At 38.6% G+C, this 12,479-nt stretch overlaps 1 protein-coding gene across 1 annotated transcript in view; it reads left to right on the top strand.

The window, feature by feature from the left end:
- LOC144084283 (cGMP-dependent protein kinase 1-like) overlaps positions 1–12,479 on the top strand; it is a 63,954-nt gene that overhangs the window by 38,399 nt on the left and 13,076 nt on the right. Inside the window, exons 4-7 of the mRNA XM_077612548.1 lie at positions 1,900–2,005; positions 4,592–4,655; positions 6,292–6,369; positions 7,690–7,784. Of these exons, the coding sequence (XP_077468674.1) occupies positions 1,900–2,005; positions 4,592–4,655; positions 6,292–6,369; positions 7,690–7,784 (343 nt within the window). The remainder of the gene's footprint in view (positions 1–1,899; positions 2,006–4,591; positions 4,656–6,291; positions 6,370–7,689; positions 7,785–12,479) is intronic.

The raw sequence follows: 12,479 nt of genomic DNA, 5'->3' as shown, positions 1-12,479 counted from the left end.
TTTTAAACAAAGAGTTTTTTAATGAAAAAAAAAGCACAACATTTGTTAATAGACATCATCTTGTTTGGTTCTAATGAAATGTTGCCCCCACTGTGGCCCTTTGTGGAATAGTTCGGGGACCCCTGCTTTAGATCATACCGGCAGGTGTTATAGAAATCAAAACATTATGTAAATGAGGATTAATAACATTCAAACAATGTTAAACAACAGAACTTGGGTTACATTTGTATAAGACAAGACAAACTTGTTCATATTGATTGCTAAATGGTCCGTACAAACAAGGGAAAAATAGTCATCATACATTACTGACCCATTTTTTTGGATGGAAAAGGGAAAACAAGAGGGTGGATAAGGGGAAAATACCAAAGCCACTATCAGCACCCATTATTGTTAATGTGGGGAAAAAGAAAATCAAAATGCTTGATGTTCATCCTTCTCAAAATATATTGGATGTTTAGCACTCTCAGTGTCAGTGAATGAGTTCATCTCGAGGATGTTTTCCAGAACTAAAGACTCTCACAATGCAAAAACACCTTGTTCTAAAACGTGTCTCACTGCTCAACCAAATTCCTCCTCCACTAAATAACAAGCACTTATTGAGGGAGATAATGGCTCCCAACATGACTGGAATAATGAAGCAAATAAAGCCATTACTGTAGCTCGTGTAAAGGATGTTGTACAGTACAAACGTGGTTGACTCAGACGTGTGGAAAATGCCCAAAGAGTTTTTGGGGGCCCGCCGAGGACCATGAAAGTGCCTTTTAATGGGATAACTTTAATAAGGCGCCGGCGCTCTTGTGTCTGCGTCGTTCCTCTCATAAACAAAACATCCACACAAGGAACTCCGTGACACAATGGCAAGCAATAAAGCACAAGACTGTATATTAGGTCTCTACACGTAAACATAGAATCTAGTCTCATATTCTTTAAGGAATGGAATGTATTTGACATCTTGTGAGTATGACATTTTTAACCCAGTTTTTACAGTAGTATACAAGTACAAGATTTAACTCATTGACTGCCATTGGCCAAAGAAACAAAAAATAAATATACGTAAAAGTAATAGTAAAATATGCAACAATAGACACAATAAGCACATGTTAATGTAACATAGAAAGCCTAGAAAACTCAACATAACAAGAACCCATCATCGGCAATGGCGTTGAAAGTTAATAACCAGAAATGCTTTGGAAAAAATTAAATATTGCTGAATGTTTTACGGACAAACAGATAATCTCGTTATATGGCGTACAACAACATAAAGGTCAGATGCCTTCGGGCAAGGACAAATTGAATTTGCTGATGGAAAAAGTTACTTCTGAGGTGTTCTTGGATGTTTGGAAATAGATTTTTTTCTGGCAAGAGCTGGTGGTGACTGAGAAATGACTCTAGGACTGTCATTGTCAGTATGAATTTAGCTTGCATCAGTTTTGGACTCTACCAAGAAATCCTGATAATTGCAATCTCCTGTCTGTGTTTACTATGGTTTTCTTTTCCTCCCCCGCTGAATTTTTTTCTTCATCCGCGCGCCGACAAAAAGCGCGGGGGTGCAAGTGCCTGTACATTGCGCTCACGTCTTTAATTTGTTTTCCCAGGGAGTCTAATCAGGAAGACAGGAGAAAATCCATTTAAAAGACAACACAGTCTTGACCTTCATTAAGATGACTTGGAATTCCCCAAAAATACCTGTACAAAACAAGCGCTTGTTTTCTCTTCATTTTGAGAAAATGTGGGATTCTGGTTTAATATCAACTTCAATTACAGCTGCTTTTCCTTATTCCTGCTTTCTATACACAATATTTCAAGCTCCAAGCCAATGCGTGGGCTGATACAGTACAGTACCCTACATTATTCTGTTTGTTTAAAGAAAAAAAAAGCCTCTGTCTCTTCTGGTTCCAGCGCTGACAAACGTGAAGCTGTGGGCGATCGATCGGCAATGTTTCCAGACCATCATGATGCGAACGGGTCTCATCAAGCACACAGAGTATATGGAGTTTTTGAAAAGGTAAATGATAGGTTTATCCTTAGGTATTTCCAAATTCACCTTTCAATAAAAGAGGCATCTGAAGTCACATCTTTTAATTCTTGCAAGAAGAGAATACATCCACCCACGTGTCCGGTCAAGATCATTCTAATAACTCGATGTCTCTCTCGCTAACTTATTCATAAGATTTTAACACCATGCCCCACAGAAGTCTAAACATTTTTAGAGTCTCATAACAATTTATCTCAGTTCTCAAAACAATTGTAGGTCTGTCGAATCTTCCCAAGAGAGTTTTGATGTGAACCATTCTGAGAAGATGATGCTTCCCAAAATAATCCACAGTTCTTATTGTGAGCCATCCTGAGAAGCCGATGCTTCCCAAAGCAATCCACCGTTCGATGTGAACCATCTTGATGCTTCCCAAAACAATCCACAGTTCGATGTGAACCATCTTGATGCACAGTTCTCTTGATGCGAACCACAGTCATTACTTTTGCAAGAGATGTATTAAAATGCCCTTTGTATTAATGTCAATAACTCTTCGTTGCAAGCACATATATAATATAATAATATTGATACACATTTATAATAATGATAAACCTAACAGTAAAAAAATGGAGGGCTCTTTGGCTGTCATTGGATGCACGTCCAATCCATTACGAACGGGAGCGCGCGTTATCAAATTATTGCTAAATTCCGATTTTGAATTCTTAGACCTTTGACCTCAGTTTAATCATCTCTTCCGTTTAATAACACAAACATCTTCCACAACTTTGATAATGTTCATTCATCGTCCGTACCACTTATCGCCAAGAGGGGTGCGGGGGGTGCTGGAGCTTATTTCAGCCAGTTGGTTACCATCCAATCACAGGGCACAATGAAACGGACAACCACTCATCCTCACAATCACACCGCCACCGAGTGGGAGTCGAACCCAAACTGTCTGCACTGAAGTCAGGCAAAATAACCACTGCACCATCAGGTTGGAGTTTGATAATATTACTTCCTAAACACATAGTTTTCACCTACTGGCGGAGGTAATAACGTGATTTATATACTAGCCCATTTTATTTACTCAAGGCAAAAATATTCAGTGATCATCGACTATCAATATCATGGTTTATAGCAGCCTTATAGACAAGGCACATTAATTGGATGCTATGGAGCATGAGGATTCAGTGCTAACAACTAGCTAGTGGTCTAAATCATTATCATACATAAGTCAGCCATCACAGATGAGAATCAAGTTGCACTAATGATCATGTGGCTTGTAATAAGACTTTGACCTTTGGGTGAAGCCTTAATATGGGCATCTGGCTATATGCACCGACTATTAAATAATACAATAATACAGAGGAAGGCGACCCTTATCTCTCAAAACGACGTCTGGTTCTCGAGACCCACGTTAATGCAATTGGTTTCTCTTGTCTTTTATGAATATTTTCAATCTCTCCTTTCCATTTGCGGACGACTTGCCCAGCAAATTTTCTTTGGTTCTGGTAAAGCGTTACCACTTGTTTTGACATTCCCGCGGCACAGCAAAACCTGTGGTCAGTAGGAGGCTCTGATGACTGGCAGCATTCCTTTGCTTGCCATGAAAAAAGTCTGTCAAAGGGACAATTTTTGATTTTTATAACAGTGATTCATACACTAGTGGATGCAATACTGTTTAAAGGGTTTGCATCCAGGACGTTAAATTAGCCAAGAATGCTTCTTCTGGATTGGACGTCTTGCACCGTCATTGGCAGCCAATGAGAATATGACACCTTGGGGTCACTTCCTTATTTCCATAATCACAACTACAGTCTCTCACTAACTATTAGCTACACTTGACTAGCCCTGTGCCATATCACTACATTGCTGGATAACCTTCCACTGTAGAACAGTCATAAAGATCAGCAGCCATGAGATGATTCAGATTAGTGTAACAAGGAAAATGAGGTGGGTGGCAGGACGGATATGGCCACATAAGCATTTTATACGCCATTGAGATTTTTGTATATTTTCTTTTAACCTTTCGTTATTGCTCAACCTCGGGTCTCTTTTATTTTGTTGGTTCAATAACAAGTAGGTGGGGTTCAATGAACCTGCAAAAAATGGCTAAAATTAGATGTGTTCAACCTCCTCCACCCACACAATGGTCTGCTGTGTAACCAGATCCATTGTGGCATTAACACTTAACTTGTTGGCTACCATTGACTGCACTAGACATACCAATCCATTTGATGTGGGAGAGTGGCAGCAAATAAAGCAAACAAATGAAGATATATTCGCTGCCGGCCCTCCCACTTCAAATCGGAGGTCCACTAGTTTTAAACTTAAAATTGTTTTAAAGTAGTTTTTAAGATCTACATGATTGGACATCTGACTAACTAATGTTCGTTCGCAGCCATCCTCACAATTCACATAAATTGGACGTCAACTAGTGATGAATACATTTGAATTTATAGCAGGAGGATGACAAGGAGGATGCTACAAATGCACCTAGTATAGAATAGTGTAATAGTCAGCTCCCTGTTGTGCTTTTTGCATGCTATTTTAATAAGTGCCCTATAGATGATAAAGAGCTTCTTTTCTTAACAGTGCTTTCTGTTCTTGTTCCCACAGCGTGCCCACTTTCCACAGCCTACAGGAGGACATTCTGAGCAAGCTCGCCGACGTCCTTGAAGAGGTTAGGGCGACCTTATTGTCGTATAAGTGTATGGAGTATATGTACGGAAGCGTTATACGACTCTAATAGAGTTACACTTAAAAGGATTGATCTTGTTTCAGAAAATAATAAAAAAAATCACCAGAATTTATAAAACTTGTAAAATGCAGTTAGATAAAAATGACTTTGTTTTCCAACCTGTGATTTTACCCTGCCTCCCTTCTTAAAATCTCATCTCATTTCCTGAAACCCTTCATCCTCACTAGGGTGTCAGGGGGTGCTGGAGCCTATCCCAGCTCCCTTCTTAATATTTGTGCAATAAAAAATAAACAAAATGAAAATAGAAATAGATATACAAATTTGGAAAAGGCGGCATGCACAAATTTCTCCCCCAAACCATACTTTAATTTACCCACTACTCATCTCAATATATTCTCTGAGTTGTATTTACAGAGACACAACACGGGACTGTTGATTTCATGAATGATTAGATCAAGTAATGGAGGCTTTTCACACCAGCCCAAGCAAAAATGAATCAATTTACCTAATGTAGTGCACGCTGATGTCAATGTCTCACCACCAGAAGAACAAAATGAGTATGTTTACTTATTTCTCGCTTTGGAATGCAATTATAATAGAAAGTGTCTCTCTAAGTGACTTCATGAAAGTGGCGAAACTCTTGCAGAACAAGCATGAAATGTATTTTCTTCTTTCGGTTTGCTCTTGTTTAAGTTGAATTTAACACCGCTGTCATGAATATAAATGTGTGGCGGTAAAAGGGCATTTGTGGAAAACAGTCTAGTCAAAGAGTGGGTTGTTCCTAAAAAGCTATAATTCCCTTTAAACATTGGCATGGAGTGTTTGGAAACTCAACTTTCATTAACCTTTAAATAGAATTTGTTTGTAGAACAAAGAAAACATTGGAGAGAAGAGTACGTAGACTTCTATGAACATGCAAATATTAACTCACTCCATTTTGACTGGAGGAGAAGAATGAATGTTCCTTGTTTGCCAATATGAAGAATTTCCAGCTAGTTTTAGTTGAGTTTTAATTTAAAAACTTGAAAATCTTTTTTTCTAGTATTAGTCAGGAATAACTCAAAAGGGTTATTTAATTTTTGTGACAAAAACTCAAGTTGTTTTCATCTCATTTTAGTTACAAACACAAAAAATGTCTAGTTCCGTTTGACAAAAACTACAATTTTCAATTAAGATTTAGTCAAAACATTTAGAGGTTTTGGTCTAAATACTCTAAAGTCACTTGACTCGTTAGCTGCCATTGACGGTTGTGAACTCCCACTCCATTTGAACAGGTACTGCCAATCAGAAATAAGTTTTAAATAAATACCTTATTATCAAACCTCTTTTTCTATTGTTTTGTATGCAAATACAATTAATATATCTAAAGAAATGTATTGTTTATTTCACTTGCAATAGTTTTCTCTTTCTTCAGGACTGACTGACATGATGGAAACATCCCTAACAATCCAGCCCACTCAATTCACACTCCGAATTCATGTCACGATGAAGAAATAAAAACCTCACCTCCGTGTTTTACATCCCCCTTTTTCAGCCTCGTTAACTGGAACGTTACCATAAAAGGATTTAAAAAGAACTACAAAACGTACCTAAAAGTCCCTCGTCTTTTTCTTGTCAGACCCATTACGAAGACGGCGAGTACATCATCCGACAGGGCGCCAGAGGAGACACCTTCTTTATCATCAGCAAAGGAAAGGTGAGTGTGTGGTGTTTTTGGACGCCATTTGGATTTTGTTCGCACTTGTCGCCGACGCCGAGGTGTCGCTTTCATCGCTGCTGTCCGAGCTTTTAGCATCACGCCAACTTAGTGTTGTTTTCTCTCATCGCCGCTGTGTTCTTGTCAACGTGATAACATCCTCCCAGTGACACAAAAAAAACATAGTTCGAGGGAAGCGATAAAGAAATCCACTGTCTCATTGTACTTTTACAAACAAAAATACTTGACCTTTTTCTGCATGGCTTTTTCCCCTAATTTCCCCTCCAAGAAGACAGCACATCGGTGAACTTTCTGCAAAGGGTGCATGATTATGCCTTACATCCGTTACAAGCTCAAACACAGTTATTTTGAAAAGTTCGGCTTGCTGATTTGTGAAAGGTTTGAAAATAATACCCGAGCAGGGGCAGGGATCATATTGTAGTTATGGTTTCCATCGGAGGTCTGTTATGTTGGCCAACTCATCAATATTTAACTCATTTGGGGTGAGACATCCGATCAGTTTTTACTGGAATGGGCAAATGACTTAATGAGTGGGAATACAAAGTTAATTTCCCCCTCATCTCCCTTTTTTATTCCCTGTTCTACCCAAAGAATTGGTACCCGAGAGTGAGTTGTCTTTTTCCCCCCTTGCACACCCTCTTCTTATGGACCACTTTCCACCTAAAGAATCAGGGCGCCGATAGTATGTTATTTTTTTTTCTCCAATTATTCATCTTCCTGTTTTCCCTTTTCCACCTAAAGAATCCTGTCAGTAATAGTGATAGATAATGAACCAACATTCATTTGCTGCCACCGCCTCGCTTCAGATGGATTTGAATTCCATTAGTGATAAACTAAATGAAATTCACAGCAGAGGGACAATTGAATCCTACATGATTGGGCGTCGAATTCTCTTGGATAGGGCGACCAGTGGATGGAAGCTAGATCTTGAAAAGTAAATATTGCACAGGTTAGGCACGTTACATCTGATAGCGATTGTCATTTCAGTGCTGTATCCGTACTGACAGCAACTATCTCAATATCGGTGCAACACTACTTTTTTGCTCAGTGGAAGTAAATGGACTCATTAGAAAAAAAAAGAGATGTCTTTGTCAAATTGTATATAAATCATTTGAAGTAGATAAAGAATGTAGCACAAATACTGCACATTTTCAAAATTGAAATGTTATTGCCATTTTTGCAACTGCCACTATGAGGGGATTGGTCATCATCCCCCTTGATGACTCGAGTTCCACAAGTGCAGGGTGACTACTCCTCAGATGTCATGCAAGCCAATTTAATCCACATCTCTGTCACCAGGTGAATGTAACCCGGGAGGACTCGCCTAACGTAGAAGCCGTCTACCTGCGCAGCCTGGGCAAAGGAGACTGGTTTGGAGAAAAGGCGCTGCAAGGGTACGTAGATGCCTAACGACGCTGCCTCTTCCCATTTAGATCTTCCTTCCCCTTCTATTTCTATCACTGTCAGGCGCCTTCTAGCTTTTGCCTCACACATCCTGCGTTTATCTCCTCTAATTTGCTATCTGTCTTCCGCCTGTCTCTTATGGTAACTGTGTTCAATTTATTTTGGTTCTCGCCGCGAGTGCCAATGTTTTCAAATGCGAGAAATGCTTCCTAATGGTGTTCGAGGTTAAATGCACGGTTGTCGCCAACAGCAATGTAGCGTAGCCTAGTCAAGGCCTCTATTTGACATTGATAAACTTTGCTTGCTCCACAAAAATGTCAAAAAAATGTTTTATATATAGATAGATAGATAGATCGATGTGTGTATATATGTGTATATATGTATATATGTATATATATGTATGTATATATATATATATATATATATATATATATATATATATATATATATATACATATATATATATATATATATATATATATATATATATATATATATATATATATATATATATATATATATATATACATACACACACACACACACACACACACACACACACACACACACACACACACACACACACACACACACACACATACATACATACATACATACATGTATATGTATATATCACTAGAAGCAGGGCTCTCAAACTCAATTGATTCTACCTTCTAAATCCCAGGTGTCAAACTGAAGGCCCGGGTCCCAGATCTGGGCCACTGCATAGTTTATCTTTTGATAAAATTGGACAAATTTGACATTTATAAAAGGTGAGAATATTAACCTTTTTTCCACTCTTAAAATGTTCAAATAACTTGATAAAAATTAGATTATTTAGTGTTTTTGAACTTGAATTATCTTCTATTAACATGTACTAATTACATTTTCTTTGCCTGGCGCAAACAATTCATTGCACTGCAAAATGCTATGTATAACTAAAACTCATGCACTTGTAGAGAATTGGGAAAAATATATAATTATTGGGAAAAAGTCCCATAATAGCAAAAAAAATGTTTCCCCCAATGTTAAATTTGTGTATTAGTATCAACAATATGAATATTACTCATAATATTTATTATCTTCTTAAAATGTTGGCTGCCAAAACGTCCAATCCCATTGGACAGGGGGGGGTCAATGGCCCGAAACATGATCTTTCACTGCTACTTGAAGTCCAAAGTGATTCACAGCCACTGCAAATACGCTAAGTCTTTTCACAAACACTTTTGATCTTGAAGAACACTTAAGTCCAATAAATAAAATATATTTTCCACGTCTGGTGCAGACTGGCGATGCCCCTGAAAGCTATTTTTACTCTACTCGTTGTGTGCGTGTGTATGTGTGTAGGGGTGGGTGTTTTCTTTGAGGGGGAGTTAACATTGAAAGTGAGACAAGGAGGGCAAGCACTTTATTGAGATTGAAAGTGTGGATGTGTTGAAAAGAGGAGGTTGCCATCTTGTGGTCAGTCAGGTCACTCAAGCTCTTTGGAAAATGTACTTTTTGAACTGCAATATCACTCCCAACATTTCACTTATTTCTAATTCATTCTATCACTCTTATTCCCTTCTGCCATATGACTATTTAAAAGTGTAATTAGGTATCGATATTATTTCTACTTTTTTGTACTTAATACTATTTGTGGTATTTCAAAAGAAAAACAACTATATTAACACTTCCGGTTGATTTTGGATCACATGCTTTTGATTATAGGGCATTTTTGGGTTACTTCCGATTGATATTGGGTCACGCTCCCAGTCAAAATACATTGCATGTCTTGTCAATGGCAAGCAATAAGACGGACAGAGAATAAAACAAGATCAGTGCTTTGTCATTGAATAGCACTCCAATTCAACGCCATATTTCCACCAGGTCAACCATTCAGTTCTTTCGAATCATTGGCAACAGCTGGTTGAGCGCAGATGGCCTAACTTAGCCATATGTTCCTGACTAATGATCATATGCTATGAAAGATGACGCGCATGAGATGTGTGATAAGGATTGGTGGAATCTTCGGGATTTCGGTCCAAATTGGAATCCGACCCCACTCAAGTCAATGAGAGCCTGACAGCATGCAACTGTTAATGGAACGTGCAACTGTGATACCATTAAAATAGATATGGCATCATGTACTCTGGACCATCTCCACTTATGTAATTTCATTTTGAACTCATTCACTGCCATCGATGAGAATAAACATCCAATACATTTTTGGGATTGACTCTTTCAGTGCCATTGATTGGTATAGACCAGGGGCGTTCACCCTTTTTTCTCCAAGATCTTGTTTTCAATGAGCCAATGCGATCTACTTTGTTGTTAGGGCTAGAATTCAGGGGTGGGCAAAGCGGTCCTGGAGGGTGCCACAGACAGTTTAACCAATGGGGGTTGTGCTGAAAAAAGCACTTGACTGCAATCCACTGGTTTCACTTCTACCGTACCACATTTGGCTGACTTACTGCAGGGGTGTTCAAACTTTTTTTGCTCCAAGGTCTGAGTACCTATCTAGGAAAAACTAGAGTGAAGATAAGGGGGGGAAACTTCACTATCAATGACCCAATTCCCTAGGTGGAAAAAGTAAAACAAAAAGGCGGAAAAGGTAAAAAAAAAAATGTTAGCGATGTCAATCATGAAGTAGAAAAGGAAAAAACAGAGTTTGACGAAGGAGAAAAAAAACCTCACTATCGATGCTCCGATTTGTAAGATGGAAAAAGGAATATAACGATAAGGAAAAAGAGTCACTTTTTAACAGTTATATATGCATGGTTAAAGGAAATACAAAAAGGTAGGAACATGGGGTGGGGAGGTTCAACTCTCACTACGCTCCTATGGGTGGAATTCTAAAAAAAAAAACATGTCAAAAAAGAATGAAATATTACAACAAAATTCTAAAGCCTGCACAGTGGGGGGAGTTCGGTAAGGTGGTACCATTTGCAGAACTTAATGACATCTGAAGTGTTTTTACAGAATCCAATTTCAACCACCCTCAAGAAATCTTAGCATTTATCCTAGCCACAACTTCATCTCCATTCCAAATAAGGCCGCTGTTATTAATCTTTTATTGTGGCGAGCGCCCTTTTGTCCGCTGCCCCGTCTTGAGCTCACCGAGCTTTGATGGCCTTGACGGAGGATGATGAGCGTCTTGTGAGGCAGCCTTTTGATCAGAGGACACTACCAAATCCCCTCTGCTCTGCCCGCACCGCCATTCTAATTACAAACCGAACTACATGTTTATCTATTAAAGCCAGCAGTGAGGTGCCCCCCCTCAAAGTTTTCCTTGTCTTTACCGACAATGTCGGCCTTTCATCCGCGTGGAAAACGTTTACGAATTAAAATAAGGACACACAGTAATGGCTTGTGTGCCCGTTTTTAAGCTCCATGACGATTAGGTGTCATGTTTTTCCTGGAAGGTCTTACTTACAGAATGGCAAGAACGTCATTCACATCTGATCCCGGATAGAGTTGTGAATTTTCAAAAATGAAATGGTGTGAATTTTTTTTTGTAAACGCAAACTTCAGGTGCCAGAAAATTTACATTGATTCTGAGGTTCCTAACCACCCAAATTGAACATTTTGGTTTTATGCTTAGGACTGCCACAATTAATTATTAGGAAACTATTTTAATTGTCAACCATATAGAGACACTGACCTAAACATTTTTCAAATCCTCTTTTTTAGCCTTTTAACTTCTTGTCTACCATTAACAGTCCTAGAAGAACAAGTGTTGCTTGAACTGTTTTTTACATAGAGCAATCAGTAACATACAACACTCAAACTAAGGAAACACATCAACAACTTTCCTACTGCTGCAACATTTTTGATATTATTTCATGAATTAACTTATTGGCAGCCATTGACGGCACTAGACATTCAATCCATCTGAAGTGAGGGGTTGCAGCCAAAGAACAGATTTAATTCGCTACCAACCGTTCCAACTCGCAAAGAAAGTGAGTACTATTTCAACAAAAAAACATGTTCACAAATAAGTATTTTTACACCCAAACATATTGTTGCCAACATAAGAAACTGCTTTTGCACATTTTGTTTTTTAACACAAATTATTTTCACTTAGCCTTTTATTTTTTTGCAAACGTAATCTTTTTATGTAGTTTTTACCTACCATTGACAATGATAGAGATCTTTTTTTTTAAACTGGGAGGACTAGCTATGGGTTCTCATTTTTCAATGCCATTGACATTCATTCATCCACCCATTTTAGTTGAAATGGATTGACCATCTAGCGCTGGCACTGGCAGCCAATATTGTGCCGTTTGTCCACTGTGACACGTGCATATTATATCAATAAGCCTTTGTAACAGCAGATGATACCCCGAAGAACATTCTTCACCGCTTTTAGCGTCAGAACTATTCTACACAGTACGGGAGGGCTAGTTTGTTCTGGCCTAATTAAAAAGCATCTCATTGGTTTTGGGAGCTTAGTTGCTGAGATAAGCCCCCCCAAGTGTGCAAATGACATATGCGCCTGCGAATTTTGTCAACGCCGTGGCACTCTTTGTTTTAATTTTTTTGTATTGAGCGGGTGTATCAAATGTAACTCAGCCTTGAGGTCACCTATGCCTGTTTCTTATGTAACCATTATTTCAATACAAGCCCTGTTGTGTGGTGTCGCCATGGCGAGTGAGTGACATCAACACGGAGTAGTCCCTTGTTCGGAGGATAATCAGCTCTCG

Source organism: Stigmatopora argus, chromosome 11 (genome assembly GCF_051989625.1).
Source record: "Stigmatopora argus isolate UIUO_Sarg chromosome 11, RoL_Sarg_1.0, whole genome shotgun sequence".
Taxonomy (NCBI): Eukaryota; Metazoa; Chordata; class Actinopteri; order Syngnathiformes; family Syngnathidae; genus Stigmatopora; species Stigmatopora argus.
Note: the sequence above shows the minus strand (reverse complement) of the source record. Positions and strands in the feature narration are given on the sequence as shown.